General features: G+C 40.6%; 3 protein-coding genes across 6 annotated transcripts in view; all 3 read right to left on the reverse strand.

Annotated features, from left to right (window-relative positions):
* Positions 1 to 2,620: 2,620 nt before the first annotated feature.
* Positions 2,621 to 8,257, reverse strand: chp1 (calcineurin-like EF-hand protein 1). Its single transcript, XM_046412416.1, has 7 exons — positions 7,857 to 8,257; positions 7,508 to 7,580; positions 6,411 to 6,491; positions 5,709 to 5,836; positions 5,516 to 5,577; positions 4,611 to 4,733; positions 2,621 to 4,224 (listed from the first exon to the last, which is right to left on the reverse strand). The coding sequence occupies exons 1-7, from the start codon at positions 7,921 to 7,923 to the stop codon at positions 4,171 to 4,173; spliced, it is 588 nt and encodes a 195-aa protein (XP_046268372.1). The 5' UTR covers positions 7,924 to 8,257; the 3' UTR covers positions 2,621 to 4,170.
* Positions 8,258 to 9,847: 1,590 nt separating this feature from the next.
* lgmn (legumain) lies at positions 9,848 to 18,778 on the reverse strand. 2 transcript variants are annotated; one of them, XM_046413091.1, is made up of 14 exons: positions 18,688 to 18,778; positions 18,213 to 18,375; positions 17,883 to 17,980; positions 15,753 to 15,834; positions 15,529 to 15,611; positions 15,328 to 15,403; positions 14,073 to 14,135; positions 13,835 to 13,901; positions 13,171 to 13,289; positions 12,533 to 12,622; positions 12,150 to 12,359; positions 11,863 to 12,033; positions 11,341 to 11,408; positions 9,848 to 10,368 (listed from the first exon to the last, which is right to left on the reverse strand). In XM_046413091.1, exons 2-14 carry the CDS (start codon positions 18,351 to 18,353, stop codon positions 10,326 to 10,328), a joined length of 1,311 nt encoding a protein of 436 aa, XP_046269047.1. In that variant the 5' UTR covers positions 18,354 to 18,375; positions 18,688 to 18,778; the 3' UTR covers positions 9,848 to 10,325. The 2 variants fall into 2 exon arrangements, with proteins under 2 accessions (XP_046269047.1, XP_046269046.1); XM_046413090.1 differs by having other exon boundaries at positions 18,213 to 18,383; positions 18,688 to 18,719.
* A 1,420-nt stretch (positions 18,779 to 20,198) lies between these two features.
* Positions 20,199 to 22,766, reverse strand: part of pcnx1 (pecanex 1) — a 32,065-nt gene continuing 29,497 nt past the window's right edge. For all 3 annotated transcript variants that reach the window (XM_046412485.1, XM_046412484.1, XM_046412483.1), the window contains 2 exons: positions 21,771 to 21,911; positions 20,199 to 21,491 (listed from right to left, as the gene is read on the reverse strand). In XM_046412485.1, coding sequence (XP_046268441.1) covers positions 21,351 to 21,491; positions 21,771 to 21,911 — 282 coding nt within the window. In that variant the 3' untranslated portion in view covers positions 20,199 to 21,350. The remainder of the gene's footprint in view (positions 21,492 to 21,770; positions 21,912 to 22,766) is intronic.

The following is a 22,766-nucleotide window of genomic DNA, read 5'->3' on the forward strand; positions in this document are numbered from 1 at the left end:
TGCAGTGGGGGAAACAGTTTGAACTGAAATGCTCTAAAACTAAACCCAAATCCATCACACACATCATACTGCTGTGGTGCTTGACAGCTGCTGAGTTACTTGTACTGATCACACTCCCTTTCACTCCTGTTGGACTTGTCATGGTGATGAGGTAGCGCAAAAAACAGAACAAAGAAAGAAACACCCTACGAGTCTAATTTAATCACAGGCCTTGATCGTTGCTACAGTATCTTGTGTCTTTACTTTCTTCCCAGGAAACAGAAGCAATTTGTTCATTATCAAACTGCTTTGATCTAATTACTGAGCGCGCGGAGACTTTTTCTTTTTACTTATTCAGAAAGTGTCAGTGACTACGTTTACATGCAGCCTGCTAGGAATATAAAATAATATAAGTCAGGCTAAAAATGCCCAAACGATGGAGACTTTCAATTAACAACTCGGACACGGCGTCCTTTCAGACAACTTGGTGACTGCAAAGCCAGCGTTTGGCTTCATGTAGACGTAGTCAGCATGTGTGAGATGGGAGTCACAAGAGCCCACAATCTTGGCAGATGTCCTGACTGATGATCATGCTGCAGAAACAGGCCAGGACAGTGGGGGTGTGGCTGTGGAGGAGAGAGGGTCAGTGTCCCAACAACAACAACAACAGGAAGGAGGGCACCCAGGTCCCAAAAGCCCAAAAGAGGTCATCTTCACAGTGACTCTTGGTTCTTTACCTCCACAGATTTGGGTGGCCGTGGAAGTGATCGGCCATTGGTGCTGGGGCTGGTTTGAAGGGAGATGTTCCTTTGGTCTGGGCTTCAGCTGGTTTCAGTACTGCACTGACTGGAAAACCCATCCTGGAATAAAAATTCACACATAAGTTCTATTTGTGATTCAAGGCTATGTTAACTGTGTCATCTAGACATGCGGCGTCATCTTGGGGCTACCTGTTACAGTTTCATAAAGGCCACGCATGACATCTTCAGAAGTCTTGTTTCAAACAAAAACAGTCAAAACAACAAAGAGAAAACAGTAAATATCCACCATGAAGAAATTGAAATCACATAGTGTTTGGTATTTTTGCTTGAAAAATGACTTCTCACCATCAAAAAATCCAGCAAACAAACATATGGAATATGGGGATATTAATTGCTAATGGGCCATCCAACTGCTTTGGCGTTAAGCTAAAAGAGAGACTGACTGATTTTGTAGATAATTAATTAAAAATCACTATAATAGCAAATTGTGTATTTAATGTAAGAGCCAGTTTTCCCTTTTGAATACACTGCCAATTCACTGAACAAATAAAACGTGCAGAAAAACATGCCACAGCTGGTCCACAGGTGTACCGTGACTGAAAATCACTGACCTTGGTGTGAGCGTTGGTCCGAAATGATGCAGAGGCATTTCCACTGTGGTTCGAGCTGCAGCTGCTCGTAGTGGTAAACAAAAGCCAGGGGGATTCTTCCTCTACAATGACATATTTAGGTTTCCCAAACTGGAAGTATGGCGAGTTTATCCAGGGGAGAGACCGCGTCAGGACAGCGCACATTTCGAGAAGAATAAACCGAAAACCCTCCCGGGCCCCCTTTCCTCCACCCCGCAGAGAGAGGAGAAAGTCCCCTCGTCCCCTTCTCCGCACACCCTCCGCTCTACGCCATTTTCGCTATGCTACTACGACTACGAGCCAGCTAAAGAGGGCGATGATTGTGGCCGAGACATGTCAATCAAAATTAAAACCCGCCCCGGATGCGCCTCTTCTTCTCCTTTTCTCATTTATCAATCAACTTTACGGTGCGTTTTATGCCGCTGACTGAACACAATAAACAAAAATCTTTGTATAAGTAAGCATGGCGTAGCTTTCCTATAACAACTTAAGCATTAAAGGAACTAATCCCGAAGAACAGCCCCTTTTCGGATTAAAATATTGACATATGTAGCGCTAAACGTTAGCAAGATGTCTGTAAATTATGCTAATTTTGTTTTTGTTCGAGCTAGCCGCTGTAATTGAGTTAGCGCCTAAACAATTAGCTAGTACACGGAGTAGTTGATCGACAGGAAGTTGATTAGCTGTTACCTCATTAATAGTCAATCTACATAAAAGTGATCAGTAAATTACCAGTCCATTTTATACAGCAAAAATGTCAAGCAAATGTTTCTTCCCACTTCAGATATAAGAATTTGCTGTTTCCATGTAAATATGTGTTCGACTGTTTGTTTGATACCTTTCTAATGTTTACTTACAAAGCGATTAAAATTTCTGATCAGTTTATATGGGAATGTCCGTTGCAGCCCTATTCTAATTCAAACGCTACACAAACTCATGCCTTTTCATGCTAAATACATTTTTTAAAATATATGGAGTATAAGCAGTATTACAGAGTTTATGACCTCCCTCAGAATTGGTGGGGTGCCTAAAAGCACCTAAAAGTAATAGCAACTGGTTTGTTCTGCATTGGTTTGCATTTCTTATACATTCTCGTCTTTATGGTGCAAGCATAATTTCTCTGATGCACAGTAAAAATGAACGCATTTTATTCGTCTCTGATCCGGTCCCAACATGGTAAAAGTGTTCATATCAAACTAGATCCAGGCATCAAGAGAAAAGCAGGCCGTCAAAAACCACCAGTACTACGAGTGACAAAAATGCAAGCATGGCACTTATTTTATTCAAATCAAATTCATGAATCACTTTGATAATACCTAAACCAACACCACATAACATCTGAATCATGTCTGATTGATAATCACGTAATCATTCATAAAATGGTCAACTTGTGTTTCCTGCACTCTGCTGCTGGAGGGTGTCTTTGCAATGATTTCACAAACTCACATTGAAGATTAAACGGTCAGACACATTTAAGCCTGTACACAAAATAGATTTTGAATGCATGTGATACTCTATAGCATATAGAATTAGTCGGTGAGGAAAGAAATTCAAAGACAAATGCTGAGCTTAAATAAACAAAACATTTTTTCTTACTCACAGGGACACTAATCATATACATTAAATAGAAGCATAGCACATCATGTTGAGTTTACCTGTTTTCAGCCTACTAACGTTTCCACAGCCCATTTTCCATTACAGGGCCTGACACTGTTAAACGGGTCTTCATTAAGACTCAAACAGGGGAAAAAAATTACTTGAAAGCACACAGTGGCAGCTAAAATCTACTGATACCATTTTGGAAAAGCACTACGGTCACTTGTCAGAACACGTGCAGTGGAAGACACGGACACTAGCCAAACAGATTGCAGCAATTTGTGCAGAATCTTCACTATTACCACCACAGTTTGTAGGTGTAAAATGAACAAGATATTCCTTAAATATCACATGATTCACATGTTAAATCAGCAGCGGCACCAGCAGGCCCTGGGTGATTAGTGGCTTTGAAAGACAGACAAGCTCGCTTTGGTTGAAGTCCAACATTTGAACACAGGTCATTAAAATCTCTTGGCAGTAGCTAGGTTAACCCATATGAAACAAATAAACACAAACATGACTAAAGGTTCCCGTTTACTGTTCAGGTAATAACTTACTTAAGGAGAACCATATAGTCATGGCACTTCAGTGAGGGAAACGCAAAAATCTGTAGAATATGTCCTGCTTTGCTTCAAGGGACAAACTTGCCTGTCTGGCTGCTCTGACTTGCTCTGCCTCAAGTCAAAGAAAAAGAGTCAGAAGCTCCTGTCAGCATGAAAAACACTGTGTGTTTTAAATTCCACATCTTACAAGTTTCACTGTCATGTTAATGCATATGCATACAGACCAAGACAAAGCGGGTGCTAGATATCCACGGAACAGCATGAGTAAACTTAAAATTAACTTACTCACCACAACAGCAAAAAGCTATCGTACCGCTAGAAAATTATTTTTCATGTGAAAGTGGAACTGCAGAGGCACCAACTGTGACGCTCTAAAAAGATTTTGAATAAATAACATTACATTAATGGGAAAAAACAACCAGACAGAGACATTGCATAAAACAACCCAAGGCACGCAACTTTTCCCTTTGTTCACAGAGCAGTGCAAAGGCAGAAACTCAGGATCTGACATCATCTACCTAATGCTCGGTCTGACAGCGTGTGCTCGTAGTGTGGGCCACAGCAGCCTGCTGAGAAGCTGGATGAGGTTGTTGAAGCTCTACTCAATATTTAAAAAAAAAAAAACAGAAGCAGGACAGCAGTTTAGTGCAGGAACCGGATGCTCATTTTCTGTTCCACGTCCACCTTCTCCAACACCTGAGGGAATCAAAACAGAACAAGTTTAGACAAAAGGGATGATTGTTTGTATGATGTGGTCCTGTAATGTGGAATGACATCTTCACTGCCAGGCTCATACGGAGCTCAACGCTGGCTGCTGGCCAGAAACAATCTATTCTGCTTAGAATTAAAAACAACAATGTGTGTCCTTGGAATATTTTATTTTTTTCCGTGGCCCCTCCCACCGGGGCCTCCAATGCTAACAACGCACACAATGTCCACCTGTTGGAGGTACACGGTCAGAGCTTTTCATTAAATGCACCCTTCAGTTTGAAGTTGAGAAGCAAAAGATGAAAGGAATGCAGTAGCATACATAAGTACAAAAGAGACTGTATGTGTGAGGTGAGAGATGTCCAAAAGCTTGCCTTGATGAATTCATTGAAGGAAATGGAGCTGTCTCCATTTGTGTCAGCTTCCTGTATGGTCCTATCAGCAATGCTGCCAAGCTGTTCGTCTGAAATGTTTACACCAACCATCATCCGTAAGACCTGCAGGGAATGAACAAAAAGTCCCTTCATGGTGAGCGAATATCAGCAAACAAAACTCTTCCTGTTGTGCCGATGTGTCTCCGAAAAACACACCGAATGTTTTGGAAAAAACATTAAAGCTGCACGTATGTAAGCCTTACAACAAGATAATTTGTAGTTATTACAGTTAAATGGCAGGTAAACAGCAGAAACGCTTGACTGTAGGAATTATGTGATTATAAATACAGTGAAGACACATTTGCTGGAGCAGGAGAACAAACACCGAGTTGCACGTTTGGAGTTAAAGGCTTGTGCTTCGCATGAATCTTCAGCCACGCAGAAGTGTTTTGCACATAACAAGAGATTTGTCTGAGTCATTTAACCCTGAGTTCATAGCAATTACAGATCACACAATATTACCAAAAGCCGAGATGGCTTCACAGAGGGACACCAAATAACACAGAAGGAAGCCAAATACAGGATATTAGACTGTCTGGAAAAACTCAACCTGCAGTTAAGGTGAGATATCACCTCGTAATCAGCACAAGGGCAAAGTCTTCTCATCGACATGGAAATCCCTCTCCCTGTGCAGACATGGACATTGCACAATAGATTTTGTTCTTTTGTTGAACATATTGCGTGACTGAATAGCAAATACCTTCAGAGGGAACAGTGATGGATCTCCATAAAGAAAGGAAGAGACATTTTCAAAATTACTCACCATCTGGCTGATTAAATTATTGCGTGAGCCAAACTGTATTGTGACTCCGCATCTTATGTACAAGACAAACCAACTCACTCACCTGCAGCAGCTCATCCCGAGAGATTTTGTCATCTCTGTCCAGGTCATACAGACGGAAAGCAACTGGGAAAAATAAATATATACATAAGTCAGGTATCGCAGGTTAAGCTCACTTCATGAAATACTGCAAACGTTCTTGATACTAGTAACCAGTTCCACCCGGCCACGCCCCAGTGTGACAGCTCGACACTCACAGAGCAGCTTGTTTGTCCTGCTGTTGAGTGGCTCAGTGGCCGCAGCGTTTTTGTTCTTCTCGTTGTCCTCGATCGGTCTGAAGTGAGCCAAGGTCCGCATGAAACCCCTGAAGTTTACCTGGTCCTCTCTAAAAACCAGAGACAAACAACAGTCACGACACTGCAAATCAAACAGAGAGAAAAAAGGATTTCCTACAACTTTCAACACAAAACAAATTATCACCGATTCTTTGTGGCAGCTCAGATTACCGGTATGCTCATTAAAACTCAAACTACTCGTAACCTTACGCCATTTTACAGAGTGAAACTCTCCATACTCAAGTCGTTCTGAAACAAACAAGCCAAAACCAGAGCAACAAGAATACATCTGAACCCATTAAAAGCCACAGCTAAAATTAAGACGCCTACACATCGGACCTTTTGGCATTTTAATGATACATTTGAAAACATCTGGTTTTCAACTTTCAGACTGATAAAACAGCCAAACTACTGCCAAATACACATAAAGAACCTGCAGTGGTCAAAAGCCCCAGAGAATTGGCAGAAAAGACAGAGCGTCTCAAGTGTGCAGTCAAGCAGCCGCAAGTGAAAAAGCCCGATGGCCTCGTTCAGCCTTGTGGTGGATGTGACTCAAAGCTATAATGCAGACTCCTGCTCAAAAACAAGATTTCCAAAACCAGACCAATGAGACGCACAGCTCACCCCTCAGGAAAGAAAGCATTGATGATTCTGTCTCCCAGCGGATTGATTGCCAGCTCCGGGATCCTCTGGAAATCTTCTCGACTGCAGACAGGAGGAGAAGAACTTTAACAGTACACACCACGGTGCAAAGCTCAAGCGAACACGTTCTCATCATTCTTTAAAACCAGACAAATATGAAATCAGGAGAAGATCAAAGATAAACAGAATCAAAACATTTGTGATTACAAAAATAGTTTCAGTTGGGAAAACGGATCAGTGAATAAGCTCCTTGGTACATCAGCAGGACCGGAAGTTGCTCAGCAGAGATGAAATCTCAGTGTTGGGGCAACTGAAGAAAGTCACCTTGGGAAAAATGAGAATGTGTGTGTGTGTCTGTGTGTGTGTGCTGTGATGGAAAGCAGTGGAGCAAAAACAAGTGGCACCAAGAATTTGTTATGTGTCAACACAATATCCTTCAAAAAAAAAAAAAAAAAAATCCTGTAGAGATGCTTTTACCCTTGACAGACTGATCTGTAAATGAACTCTCACAACCAAACCAAAGTTCAAATTAATGTTTTAGTGGCCTTAATGATTACTTATTTCTTCACCTATTGCTTATTCTGCCCAGTCCAGGGATAAAGCTAAAAGTTAATCACAAACCAGGATCTCAGCTGAACACTCAAAATCAGATCTTAAACTACATGAAAGATTTCCTCATCAATCACAGTGAAAGCCACAGGAGGAGGAGTGACAACTTTTATCTACTGACATTAAAGTGTCAATGCCCTGCTGAATTCCTGTCGCTGTAGTTAATATGCATAGAACAGGTATTATAATTGAAATGAGTATAATCAGTAAATCTGTGGTGTATATTTGCTTATATAAGGGAAAAATAATCTACAGTCATCTGTATTTAAGATCAATTGGCAAAGATGTAACAGATAAAATTAATTCTCAATGCTCCCATAACAAGCATTTAAGTGATTAAGTGTCATTTGATTAACTAATCTTTCCTTCATTATAGACAACGTCAAGCTCATCTTGGCTGGTTACCCTCCATGGTGCTGGCAAAGGAACCAAACTAAACTGTTTATTTTCACATCGGTGGTTTTGCCTACCTGAGGGTGCCGTTTTCCCCTTTATCCAGGCTGGTGAAGCGGCTGTACAGGCGAGTGATCTGACTGTGGGAGACTGTAGGGAGGATACCACAGATTTTACTACCAGGTGGTAACAGGCACACAGTGCTTCAAGTGACATAACTCTTCAAATAACTGGTTTTCCTCTATGCAGCGGTCTAAGTCAGACAGCACTTAGATGCTTAGATAACACTTGGAAGTCAGACTTCTTATTACACGATTTGGGAATTTAATTAAGAAATGTTAGCGTAAGTAACGTAAGTATGTAAGTACAGCAGGCAGCTAATGTGTGACAGTCCACATCACGGGAATTAGTCTGAGCTCAACTCACAGCCGGTCTCCTTTTTAATTTCTTCGATCTCCTCTTCCCTGAGTAACGTTGACGCTCTGGATCCCATGATGAAATGTTCAAGGGTGTTGAAAAGGTGCAGACTTGCTAGCTGTCTTGCGCAACCCAACCAGCTGTGAGAAATCGGGACGTTTGTTAAAGTTAGCGAACAAGCTAACGTAGCGAGCTAAAACACCGCTTTCCTCGCAGTGGTCGTTTCGCTGTTCAGGCACCGGGGAGTTGACAAAGCCGTTAGAGCGAGAGTTTAATCCAACCGGTCGTTTTCTGTCCTCCTGGTGATGGAGCTCGGCGGGAGAGTCCGCTAATAAAGATCTACTATAGTCAGTGGTGTTATCATGTTACCAGTTCGAGTTTCGGTCAGCTCGTCTTCCTGTTTTAAGAGGAGGGCGGGGACTAATAATGAGACCGCCTCTCTAACAGGACGGACCTCACGGACTTGGGTAGCAGAATTTTTTGCCTGTGTAAAATTTGAAGCTCAGGCCTTATCCGTGTGACAAGTTACATTTAAGTTTTAAACACCACGCTTTCCACCCTGTCAGACAAATTAGATTATTGCTAACAATTTCAAATAGAATTAACAAGCACCCATCTGAGAATTCATAAATTCCCTTCATGCTAAAGAGAAGCTAGCTACGGAAAGGGGGGGGCCCATCCTGCACGGGGAACCATCTCAACCATAACAGCCAGTCTGGCGTTGAGCTCAAATGCTGGGCGAAATCAATAAAATAATAAAAAATCGTGTGTGTGGAAATAACAAATGACTTTGACAGTAATAACAATCATGTTAGTATTGACAAAATGTCTTGCTTTGAATTAAGTGTCTCGTAGAGGTTTTCCAAAAAAGGTGCTAAATTATCTCGTTAAAAATCCCTTATTTTAAAAAGCCAAAATCTGAGAAAAATGATAGACATATACACTCATATACTGCACATTACCGCCTGCTTCATGTACTTCCATTCAGTGTTATGTCTATGATTGGAGGGGGATAAATATCAAATAAAATATACACATCTCATGAAAAAAATCCAGATATGAGTTAACAAATACGTATTGCAGGTAATTAAAAGGTAAACATTATAAATAGACTGAGGTAATGGGGGAAAAAATCAGGAGTTTGACTTTTAAAAATATATCAGATGCAGTTCATAACGTCGTCACTAGATGTCGCAGCTTCATTATTGAATTATTGCATTAGTTTGACGTGTGTGTGTGATGCTGCGCATCCATCAATCAGAATCTTCTCCTTTCGGCCAGATTTGTGGCACAGGAACTAATCAGAAAGTACACCCGGGAATGTCACTGGTTTAGTATTTAACCATAAACAGCACTTAAACTAATTAAACTAATGCTGAAAGGCAGTGGAATGTGGGACGGCGTCCACTGGTTGTTGGACAGACTTCATTCAGACACAAATGTGAACCTGATATTTAGAAAAAGCAGAAGTGTCTTTAACACGAATACATAAAAGATCAACAAAGCCCTTTTTAAATTAATTTAACTTGACTTTTATTTATATTATTCATCTTGTTACCAGAAGTCATCTGAAACTGTGTATTATTTCTTTTTAAGATGTAATCAAGACATTGTACTGTGTTGTCTTTTTTTAAAAAAAATTTAAACCTGAATATTAAACCCTAAATATTCTCAAAAATCCTTATCAGGGAACAAGGAAAAAAAAAATACCATGAAAACATATCAGATGTTAAAATAATCCCAGTAAAGCTGACAGCAGTTCAGGGTGTAAGCGGATGTGTGTGAGTCTTAGCCGCCTGTCAGGCACAGGAGGGGACACCTAAAAAGGGGTTTCGATCACGAGAAAATTAGGCTCAAGCAGAATCAAAACCACCACACAAATCCGCTTCTGGAGACGATCTACTGTCAGTGAGTAAATGATGGTACCATGTGAAATATTATCTGTGTATCTGTGATATTATGTGCGACTGTGACTCTAAGGAAGAACAAAACCATACAAGTTATTTTTAGCGGTTTTGATGTACCAGATTTATTTCAAAACCCCTGTGTGACACCAGAGTCTCTCGAGGTATGACATTCAATGCTTAGTGGTATGTCCTTTACATGTCAATCAAACATTCATTCATTCATTCATTCATTCATGCAGGGCCTTCAAAACACACACAAAGCTGAGAGCTAAACAAATTTACATCAATCCCGTGTCATATTCGTCTTATCCGATCATCAGAAGCAGTAAAGTGTCATCCACAAACTCTTCACAGCAATAGTGCAACTCATCATAAAACGTGTTTAAAAGTTCTCAGTAAAAAAATTACAAGTTAAAAAAAAAGAAGAAAAAAAAGACAGCGTTAGTGTGTTGATAAAACAATAACGTCAACTCCACATCAGATTTGATTCCTAAGCGGTGCAAAGAGAAGCTCCGTCGTCGGAGGACTTCGCTCATGGAAGAAGCAGCTTGTTGCTAAAACAGAAACTCTTTTACTTGCTGAAATGGCACACGGAGTCCATGACAAGCTGGATTCTGTCGAGTCAAAACAAACAAAACACAGTTGGTTTCCATATGAAATAACAAAAACTAAAAACTGGCCAAACTTTCACAGCATACAAACTTACTGCGGTGTACCAGAAATGCCAGCTGAACACCACAACATCTTCAAGTGGTTTCTTTCATCCGACCGACAGTCAAAATGTGTTCAGTTTATGGTTTTGTAAAAATCTTAAGTTTTGCTTGATAAATCACTTAAAATGATCTGCTCTGCCTTTGAGAGCTGCCAGCCCTAAAACAGTGCAATTAATATGGGTTTTAATGCAAAAGTTTACAATTAACTAATTTTAATTGATTACATTTCATTTATTGGTCAATGAAATTGTGAGCGACACTGAAATCATTTTTAGCATCATGGGCTCTGAGGTCGGTCTAAGCTATGTATATCATTTCACACACCAGATTTATGTGATTTATCAGATTTATTTTCTCAGCATTTTGTTGTGTTCGACACGTTTCTGGCAAAAAGATGTTGGATTGTTGAGTCTCAGAGAAACCAAAGCGTCGGTATTTGACGACCTGAGAATCAGACTCGGGCGTAAACTACACTTTCTTGCTTCTGCACCTTTGAACAATGTGTTTACAAACAGCAACTGAGAAATATGGAGTCGTTTACCTTTAAAGTCGTTGACAAAAATAACAAATATGATGACAATAACGTCCGAATTATAAAGCGCATTTGCCAGTAAGTAAAAAAAAATAGTGAATATTAGGACAAATTATTTAATATTCCGTTGCCTCAGTTTAAAATCCCATGCAGTTCTACATACGTTAAACAAAATGTATGAAAGACAGTAAAGACAAACTGAAAGCTACATAAATAGCAAAAGGAAAGACCGAAATCAGACGACTTCTCTCTATTTCCGAGAAACAAGAATCACAAAACCCCAAAGACGACAGAAATGGAAGAGATAAAAAGCAGTTCAGTAAGTGTGAAGCAGACCGTACCTGTCAGCGGAGTATCCTCGCTCACACAGGTTCACCAGAGCGTAAAGGTGTCTCAGAGCGTATTCGTACTGGAAGACAAGAGGACGTCACGCGTGTCAGAAATGTTCACAATCAGGGTTTGTTCATGACCTCCTGACCTTTGCGGAAACAGAAAGTTTAAAACAAGAAAAAAAATGTTCTGGTGTGATGTCTCGTGTGTTCAGACGTAACACAGAGACAAATTCAAGCTTTTTCTGCACTTCCTGCTTAGTCAGCTGTTGTGGATTAGAGTCAGCTGACTGAAGAAAAAAGGGCAGATGAATGCAGGTCTTACACGTACTGATGAACAGCATGTGAAACAGACCTGGTGCTTCCCCTTTTTTAAGCAGAACCGAGACTCTTGGCGTGTGAATAAGTTTCAAATATTAACGACAGATGAATATTGCATAACTATGACTAATACATCACAAACACAACCCTTTTGAAAGTGGACAGGAAGGCTCCCGGTCTGATCTAAAAGTGCAGACCGGACTGCAGCTCTACCTCGGACTTGTGCCAGTTGAAGCAGTTGTGTTTGTAGTGGTTGACGGCGGCCTTGTAGCACTCGTGCTGGTTCAGTTCGGCTCTTTCGTTCAGGACCTCCTCGGCCTTGAATCTGTCGCCGGTCACCCTCTCAACCACTTGGCGCATCGTGTCAGCCAGAATCTCCCTGATCTGAACACACACACAGATTCACACATTGAAATCGGGAAGGTGAGAGCCGTCAGTTCGTGCAGTTAAACCTGCCTCATCTCCTCCTCAAACATGCAACACACTGCGACAGTCCGCACCTTGAGGTGGACGTTGATCTCCATCAGCAGGCCCCTGGCAACTCTGATATCATTGGAGGCCATCATCTTCCTCTTGAGGATGGCCAGAGGAACATCGGGGCTCGGGGTCAGATTCAGATCAGTAACTGGCTGCAGGGTCATTGGAGGGGCAGGTGGGCTGTCTGCTTTGGGGTTACCCTGAAACTGCACAACCTTCATATGGGCCATAGTCTGTAAGGAAATTAAAACAAAAAACAAACAAAAAACTGGAGATAAGGCTCGAAATAAGCACAGGAAACATTCTTCCTTTTCACTTTTACTCAGTGAGACTTTCAGTGACACGTAAAGCAGTAGTGGGCGACTGACTGGACGTTTTCCCTCCTCAGCGGCGTCCTTTGTCTCACCTTGTTTCCGTACTGCTGGACGTGGCTGGTGTTCGTGTGATTCTTCACGATCTTGAACTGCTTCAGCAAAGTTTCTTTGGTCAGGTCCTCCTACAAGCACAACGTGACACAAAAAAAAATATTTCCAAAACAAAGCACATAATCTGAAAAATTATCTTTTGGTTTTTTTTATTGAAATTGATATTTAAACAGAGTTTTTTTATTTTCTGTTGATGAACTTCGATGCTTATACTGTATATTGTAAGCCCACAGATCCACACTGCAAGTGCAAACCACCAAACCAGTTCTTACTCTGTAATCTGCACTGTAACCACTGATAAAAGCGTTCACCACTTCCTCTTCCTGTTCCTGTATTTTTGAGACCAGGTGTATGAAACCTGAAACAACACCCCATTTTTGGTTCTACTTGTAGTCTGCAATATTTCCAACAACAACCATTCACTGTGTTTGCATTCAGTGATGATTCATCCATATATATTTCCAGAGTCGGCTCCTACTGTGCAGGATTTAAAATGTCCTCACTCTCCTAACGCTGTACTGTAATGTAAACCCATCTTCTTCTTCTCCTGCTAGCAAATAACAAAAGCATCCAACTGCCAAAACACCACCTTTATTGTGAAGCAAGTCATATCACCCACCACATCGGAGTCCTCCATCCAGTTGACGCTGTACCAGTCTCCCAGGTACGTGTCCCTGCTCTCGTCATAGTAGCAGGCATAAGAGGACTCGTGAGGGTTGGCTGCTGTGGTGGCGTAAACTGAAAAACACGAGAACGTCCTCATGTTACGCTGCAATAATTTCTTATTTTCCAGCGAACCTGATCGTGACTCACGTGTCTGCTTGGCAGTTTCGGAAACATGTCAAGACAAGACACGAAGCCTCCAAAAGACTGACTAACTCATTATGATTCAGGCCAGAGAGGGAAGTGTGTAATAAGTTTAATGCAATAAAAACCACAACCTTGATCCTTGTCCTGTGCAGGTCCTGGTATGTGTGTCACAGGGACAAGGAAAAGCACATGACAGTGTGACTGGGCTCACCAATAATGCTGACCTCAGTCAGGTACACACAAAACAAAGGATGTGGGGGGAAAAAAAGGGTACAAGTTAAAAATTCCTGCAGTGTCCAGCAATTTCAACCTCAAACGCAGGCGTTGTGTAATGGTCACAAGGAAAAGTCAAGTTCATGTTGCTGACGGCCTGAGAAGTCCATCGACTGACACTTAGAATTGATCATCTGCAGCTCCTTTATCTCTCACCTTTACTTAAAAAGTGATTCTGATGAGGTTAAAGTTCAACTCACCGTCAATGTCACCAGGCAGGTGATTCATCATTGACCCGGACTCGCACGCCTCAATGTAGAAGACCATCTGTGAGGGTACGCGTGGGAGGAAGGACGGCGCATAAAAAAGCGACAAAAACAAGTTTTATGATGTGATCTTCCAACACAGTTACATCATCGCATCAGGTGACACACATGCCGTACAGTATGTGGGTCAGTGATAAAGTCCACACACACACAATAACATGTTGTCACGTACCTTTTTGTATTTCTTATTATCGTGCATGTATTTAATGGTGTCTTGCAGGTCTTCAACATGGAGCTGCACAGAAAGAGAGAGAGAGAGAGAGAGAGAGAGAGAGAGAGAGAGAGGACAAAATACTTTACATTTAATTGTTTCAAAGCCGGTGGACCCAGGACACATGCACAACATAAATAGTAATTGTTGCAATATGTGTTGTGAATAATAAAACAAATACTTCTACACTTAAGTCCCTTTGCTCAGTAGTTTGGCAGGCAAAAAGAACAAATCAAGTACCAAGTGTGAAAATCTGCCGAGTACCAAAAGCTGGCTTGTTTACGTTTTCTTTTAAATCCTAAATTTGCCAATTTAACACCATTTTATTTAGAAATAATTCTCATATGGATGCTTGTGTTTAGACAACCTTAAAGATTTGACAACTGTGGCTTCTTGCAGTTCACGTCCACGTCTGTCCAGACCCATAAAACATACAGTGTGTAGTGACTGACACGGACCTTTGTCACATACTGCAGCGGGAATCAGCTGAAGCTCAGTGTCATCTAAACTAATGAACTTGTGGTGGATCACAAAGCTTCAAATACGGATGTTGCTGCAAAGAAGCCACAGATCCTAAAACATGGAGGCTTCACACACACGTTGAACCCAGCAGCAAAGACGATAGAAACAATCAGCACAGTTTGAAGGTGGACACCTGAGATCAGGGCCACCGGTTCAGTACGAGACCACATGTGACACCTGGTCACAGTCTGCCCTTCTGTTCCCGAGTTCTGCTGCTGAATAACGGACAGAAAACATTACGACGTCACAGTGAAGATGACCTTTGACCTATTTGCCTGGAATTTTGTCATAACTAACTTATGAATTCTTGGGTTATGGCTAAAAATGTGATTTGTGAGTTTTCTGAACCAATTTTCATAGCAATCCATCCAATAATTCAGCCATTTTGTGCCACAGGAAATGCCAGATGAGTGGCAAAATGGGTATAATTTATCATCTGGGGACCACAAATGTTTATACAAGTCCTCGTGTATCAGCAAAGTGAAACAGACAGACAAACAGTAGACAATTCTGTTTACATTTTTCAAAGTAATCTTGTTATCTTGCCAGATCACAAGACTGTGACAAAACAAGTTCCAACATCTTAACTCGTTGGTTTCTGGTTTATTTCGTTATAGTTAAAAACTATCCTGCATGTGGTGCAGTAAACTCATGAGTTGACATTAACAAGAGCAGGAAACAGAAAAGTGCTCACATCATCACTAGGAAAGGCCAGAAGACCCGGCGCCCCGTGGTCAGTGAAGTAAACGAACACGTGATCGTTGGGGCCGCTATAAAAAAAACAAAAAGAGAACAAAGTCAGAAAAAAAAAACCTGATAAACCGGATTTTGTGCTGCTCTGATTTCTGGTGTCGTCTTTTCAAAGCTCCGCCCCTCGTTCTCCTTTATCACTTGCCTCTTCAACACTTTTCCAGAGCCACCTTTGATATTCTTGGAGTCGCCCTTCAGCACCGCCAGGAAGTTTTGCGGGGTCACATCCTGCACACAAACAGCCGGTCAGAAAACAAACCGTTCGCTTTCGGCCTGAAAGCCTATTCAAACAGTCCCTTTAAAAGCCAAGAGCACAGCAAACGTCTTGAATCTGCAGCCTTGTGTAAATAATTGCGTTGACACACTCACTTCGCCGATGTAGTCTTTAAGGACTCCCTTGTACACATCTGAGCCGTTCGGCCTGTTGATCAGTATCCCGGGGGTGGGGTTACTGGAAACAGAAATATGACTGAGATTTGCAGGGGGAAGTTCAAACAGCTGACAAACACTTTAGCACAATAACAGCAGCAGCAGACGAATGATTCACTGATCAGATGACTGAGGACTCTGAGGACTCCAAGGTTTTTTGTTTTTTTTGCCTTTCGTTGCAGATTCACTTTCCGTAACTCTCAACAACATGAACCGTAATGTGTAAGAAGCCGTCACCGTTACAGTATTTCATGTACAGATGAAAGTTTTCTCTGTCTCATGGGGATGTAACAGAATGACTTTTGGACCGTCAGCCAGAAAAAACAACAACAACAAAAAAAAAAAACAATAAACACATTAAAAGACATCATCCTTAGCTTTAGGAAACTGAGACTGTCAGCTTACTACTTCTGCACATTTTGTAGAGCAGAGATAAATAATGATTAATCAATACAGAAAACAACAGTTCGAGATAATGTTTTCCATCATACAGAGCGTCATTCTGCTTAAAATCAGTGAAAGACTTGGAAAAAGCTTCTGCTATCAGTGTAAGTGGTGACTGATTCGATTTGTCAGTATGGAAAATTGGGCGAGCTGCACTCTCGCCGGCACTGATTCAGTTAGTTATTAACCACAAACGCAGCACATGCTGATAATCGTGTCGGCCTTACAGGAGTTCGACGGGGATTCAAACACAATCATAAACACACACACACACACACACATAGGTTTCCATCTAAAAAGTTATATGTACGGTAGATACAGTACATATTGTTTTTACTCCAGCTGCCCAGTGTGAGGATTTACTGCATTTCTGTATTTCATATCGTCATAGAAAGTGACTCTTTTGTTTTGCTGGTTGGACAAAGGAAGGCAGGTAAAGAGGTGAAGATTATTATTAGCTGCACCTCTAGTTATCCATTTGCACTTAGGTAGCATGTGGAGTTTACATCGTTTTCACGTTTTCTGCATACAAATAACTTTTACATTCGAGCAGGTATGTATAACACAGGAAAGGTTTGTGTTCACAATACACAGCATCAAAGTAAAATATAAAACGTAAATGACTGAGAGAGGATTAGTCAGTCTAACTGTGTCTAACCGATTGACCAGTCAAGTTGTCCAAGTCCACACTGACCCTGAGGAAATGGACAGTGATTACTGCTGAACACGGCAGCGATCCTAATTCTGACTGAAACCGACTGACCTGCAAGTCAAATGTCTGAAGGAGCACTAAAATTAGTCTCTTTAGTCTCTTAAACGGCTTCTTAATGGTGCTGCCAGAGTGTGTGTGTGTGTGTGTGTGTTATTATTCTGTGATTTACAGATAGGGCTGCAGATGATTATTTTCATTATCAGTGGCCCAAGTATGGGAAAACCCCCCCACTCTGTTATGCGGCCGTACAGTCACCAGTGGACTGAGTGTTTCTGTGGTTCCAAAAACTCCGACAGAGTGATACATCATCCTTCTCTTTTGGATCGCGTCACATCAATTTCTGGACTTCCCTTCGTTCAATTAAACTTTCACTTATGAAATCAATAACTCAGATTTATGAAATCATGTTTTTGAACCAGGACCTCCAGCATTTCGATCAATTAGCTTATGAAAAATAAGGCGTGTCAGATTTAGTTAGTTACAGCTGTTAGGTCAGTGTGTTAGATACAGATTCCATCAACATTTTAGTAGCTGGTTTATAAATGGTGGTAAATTTCAGATCAGAGTATCCATCGACGGGCACTCAACTGAAACAATCAAAAAAATCGTTGCAGATTAACTTCCTGTCGACCAGCTGACTGACTAAACAATTTATCGTTTCAGTTCTATTTACAGATTCTAAATTTAACTGAAACATGCAATACAGCATGTGTAAAAGAACTGAAAGTCTTTTGTGCTTTACAGAATACTGAGGATGACATTTATGTGCATATTCTGGGAACTTCCATCAGGGAAAAATGATCGGTACCGTGTAACAAGACTAACCTTCAGCGTGGTTTCTGAACATTTCAGGGGAAAGAAGAAGTCTCTGTATCACTAAGATCTGCTGCAGAGAAACAAAAGTGTCAACTCACTCCTCGCTGTCTGCCAAGTCATCATACATCATGACCACAATCTGCTCATCCGGGATGCCATTCTTGTGGACGATCTGGTAGGCATGGCAGGCATCGGCCTGAGAGACAAAAAGAGCATTGATAAAGTGACGTCAGCTGTACATTTTAAGAGGCTGTGAAAACTCTGTGAGAGCATGCATTATGAAGAGGGAGCGGCTTATCTTAGGGTGAAGTTATCAAAATCCCGTGTGGATTATAAAAGAAAACAAATGAGTCATGCTCAGTTTGCAGTTGATAAGGCGGCATTGTGGCAAAGGTTTCATATAGTTTTCCCTGCTTTACACCTCTCACCTGGTGTCTGTAGTTGTACCAGCCATTGGAGCCAGCAACGATAACCACCCAGTTTTTCCCACCGTCTGTCTGCTGGGAAGGAAACGCATTTACCAGCCCGAGACTCAGGCCGAGCAGGGCGAAGAAGACACAATTAGACATGTCCTGGCCTGATGTGGGGCTCCTGTGTTGATGCCAAGAGATGATAAAAAAGATCAACTTGTTAGATTCAGCCGTAGAATAAAGCTTCTGCTGTTTGCTGGGCTGTGAGCTACCAACATACAACGGCAGGTACGTGAGAAGAGAACACAAACACGCCACCTGAGCGCCCGGGTATCACATGATGGTTTCCCTTCTCGGAAACTTGCTAGCTAGTTGGTAGCACAACAAGCTAACAAAACGATGGACTTTGAAAATAAGAATGCGACAAAGCTATTAAAGATATTATAAATCTCAACGATTTTAAGACAAACAAAAGACGTTTTTTTTTCTTTACCTTTTCTTTGGTGTGGTGTGCGACGGAGACAGCAGTGAAGAAAGAACATGCGCGTACTCAGCAGGAGTCAATGGGACATTTATATATGACGTCGGGAAAAACAGTGGATGGGAATGCGCTCCCCAGCAGCCAATCAGAGAGCGCGATGGGCGGGGCTTGACTGTAAAAGTCATGTGAGCGAAGAGCCCATCAACATGTATGAGCTTGTTTGTCTTGTGGTGAAAAGTGGGAGCTGGATTTCAAATAAATTACCACTGGGGATTAATTAAACCCCTTTCTTGAACTTAAAGGATTATCGATTAAAAAGAATGTCTTTTGCTTTCGCCAATTAGTTTGGATGGTACAGTGGGGGAAAGTAATTTAGCTTAATAGGCTACTTTTTAATTTACTTTATATTACTGTACTTAAATCACTAATTTCTAAAGGCAAATATTGTACTTCCTCTTTATTCAAATCATTAGTATTATTATTATTATTTACATATATTGTTCTATTTTGTCTAATGTAATAAATTTGAATATTTGTTTATGTATTGTGTGTATAGTGTTTATGTGTAGCGTGGAGGGGTCCACAGCTGCATTTGGTTGTACAGTCCTCTATCACATAATGACAGTAAAGTTGAGCTTTGAACCAGTTATTTTGCTGTGTGAGAATTTTATTCTTATGCATTGTTCAGTCCACAAAGTCTTCTTCTTATCAAGTCATTTAAATTTGTCCTTAAAGAAGTGGAAAAAAATATGATGGAGCAACTACAATAAAGCAGTTAAAAGTACCTCTTAAACTGTTACTGCCTGGCTTCAGACTCCTTTTCACAGCAAATTGATTTAAAAATGCAGACATTGTTTCACTTGTTTTTAGGATGTTATCATATTCTCAAACGTCTTTTTGAGACTGGGGGTTTGCAGACTGTGCAGAGTACAGACCAGACCAGAACAGAAGTTATTCTACTCTGTTAAGGACATAAAAATGAGATTTAAACAGTGTGATTCAATGCACACTGACACTTTAACATTCATACTAATTAATCCTACTTGGATTTGAAAAGCCAACTAAGACACTTCTGACAAATCATACAAAGCAGAGAGACGTGCTGTGTTTTAAATGTGAAATGTTTCAGGGAATTTAAAATTTCTAATAAACAAATCATCGATTTGAATTTGTATAATTTACATTACAAGTATATAAACATATGAATGTCATGGATTCCTTACACACCGAGAGCATATGGCGCCACTTTTGCAGCATGTTATTTTATTCCTTGTGACCTATGAAAGCCAGAACTATAAAAAATGTCATATGATTCATTATAAACCACAGCATTTAACCCATAAAATCCCCCGTCATCACTGCACCTGCTAATCACAAGCTTCATTTCAACCTTTGTCTCATTCTGCATATTTACTAAAAGTCCCTGCTTATGACTGAGCTTACTGTAAACGAGGTCAGCTAGATTTTGAAAATTACACATGAGAATTCAGTATAACTGTACATAAAGAATGAGAAGAGGCATGTTAAAGATGTCTGCAATAAATCAAACTTTTATTTCTCCATATAGAAAAGAATTAAGTTAAATAGTGAAACAGTCCATCAAAAATTCGGCATCTGTTTTCAACCAATGGTCCTCAATACATTAACGTTTGTCCCAGAATGAAAAAAAAAGATGTAATAAAGTGTAAATACCATGTTCACAGTAATAAATATTGAAAACAAAATCTTTTATACATTGACATTATATATATATATATTTGTGTAAATATATATATAGATATAGATATAGATATAATCATATACAGTAAAAAGTTATTTTCAAGTTTATCAAACAGAAAATAGTCAAATAAAAATGGCTGAAAACAGAATGACGATTGCATTTTTTCATTCCCAAGGCATCGGTAACCATGGCCATTCAGAGTCTGTAATAAATAAAATGTGATATCATCTAAAGAGTGTAGTGCATCACTGTAAATTAAAAAAAACAAACAAACAAACAAAAATTATAGTGCAAGTTTTTTTTTTTCTTTGCGCAAAGTAATCTTGCAAATTTCAAAGTAATCCAAACGGAATGACAACAATGAACCAGAGGAGTTTGTTGAGCTCAGCACCGTCAAGTCTCGGACTTCAAACTGTTCTGCGCCACAACTTTCTCTGTAGTCTTGGCAGTCAAAAAAAAAGAAAAGAAAAGCTTTTACGCGTATGAGACCATGGCAGATATTTAATACCAGGCTTATTTTGGCAAATATTTAAAGACAATCAAAACACAAAGAAAATCTCCACACGCTCCGTTACACTCAGTTCTGTCATAATTGCCAACAAAATAGTTGATGAAATGCATAGAAATCAATTACCAGTAGCAAGAACTAACTTAACTTAAGGGTTTTTTTTTTTTACTGTCATGCAGCATTTCTGAGACGCAAAGCAAGGCAGATACTGTGGCTGTGTGTTGATGCAGTAAAGGATCTTGGATGAGTGTATGCTCTGCCTCTGCTTGCACTTTTCCCTGGCTTCCTTTCCCCCTCAGCAATAAGGAACAGGGGAGGGGGGAGAGCTCCCATTTCCTGTGTGTCTGCAGGCTCCTGCATCCTGCTGAAAGCCGGGGAGGTCTGGTTTTCTCGTCATACAAGCGTGTATGTTTGTGTGTATGTTTGTGTTGTGTGTGCTCGCTTGTCTCAAACCTCTGCACCCAACTCAATGACCCCAGTCTCAATAATGGGCACTAGCTTATCTTCCACCTGTACCAGCAGGATGGTCTTGTCGATATGGGAGCGACTGGCTGGGTCACGGCTACAAGGCACCCACCGGTGAATCACCTGCAGGGGGCAACAGAAGAGGCAGCTTTGTGAGAGGAAGCATCCACGTTAAAAATCAAATTAATGAAGCGTTTATTACAGTGCAAGTAGGTCACTGAGGGTGTTATGGGACAAAAAAACCACAGCAAAATCACATTTATAGCACAGGAGGTCAGAGAGTGTGTATGTGTGCGAGCTGGCAAACATCAGCAACATCAGCAGGGATCACATTTGCTCGCAAGTCCAAAAAAAGAAAATCAGTTCACACTCATGTGCTAAGAGCAGTTTGTAAAGACTCACATGTCCTTCCATGCCCTCTAAGGGGCTCCAGTCCCTCCAGCAGGTCCGTCCTGCCCTCAGTCTCATCGCTTCGTCAGGCCACTGCAGCTCCTTCCGCTTCGATAAGTTGATGGTCTCCAGCACTTGACTGACATCCACAATCTGACCAACATCACAGATGCACAACAGTAACATTCACATCACGGCCATTAATCCAGGAAATATATTTAAAAAAGCTTAACACGTAGCTTTACACACACTATATGGATGTGTGTGCATATCCAGGATTTCTGGGTAGCAGTGGCTTTGAAATTAGATTTGGTTTTCGGTAAGGAGCTGGATCTGGACCCAGTGTGTCTGATGCTGGGATGACCTCACCCACAAATAAAAGGATCTCATTGTCAAAAATTGTGGAATATTTTAACATACGCTGCATGCAAAACTGTTTTGTTGAAATGGATTTCAAATAAGCCGCCTACAGTTTTAGACTGGCACAAGGTAATATTTGACCTCTGACCCTTGGAATATTTGACATATTGGTCTGGACGGAAAATTGGTTTATTTTATCATATATGGACCGCATTTCTCGATTATGTTGGACTTAGAATATCTAACATATTTTGGAAGGTGCTCCCCAGACCAAGCATTAACAGCATTAACAGTTGAAAGTTAAAGGAGAGGTTTTGCTGTCTGTTTTGCCATTTTTATTTTTTATTCCTTTTTTTATTTTCTATATTATTTTTTAATTATTGTAAGGTATACTTGTTCCTCCATTTTATACTAGTATTAAGTATTGTCGCTATCAATGCCATATGATAATCTACCATGTTGGTGACTGACTGACTGCTGTGTCGAATGTTCAACTTGGGAGGGGGGGAGGGGGGAGGGGTTCTTTAGAGGGGGAGGATAAATGGTAAAAAAAGAGAGAAAAGTGATGTATGTTTGAATAAATTGTGAAGCATAATTAATAATAAAGATATATTTTTTTAAAAAAGCTTAACAGTTATATATTACTTT

The sequence above is a fragment of the Scatophagus argus genome, chromosome 15, assembly GCF_020382885.2.
Source record: "Scatophagus argus isolate fScaArg1 chromosome 15, fScaArg1.pri, whole genome shotgun sequence".
Lineage (NCBI taxonomy): Eukaryota > Metazoa > Chordata > Actinopteri > Scatophagidae > Scatophagus > Scatophagus argus.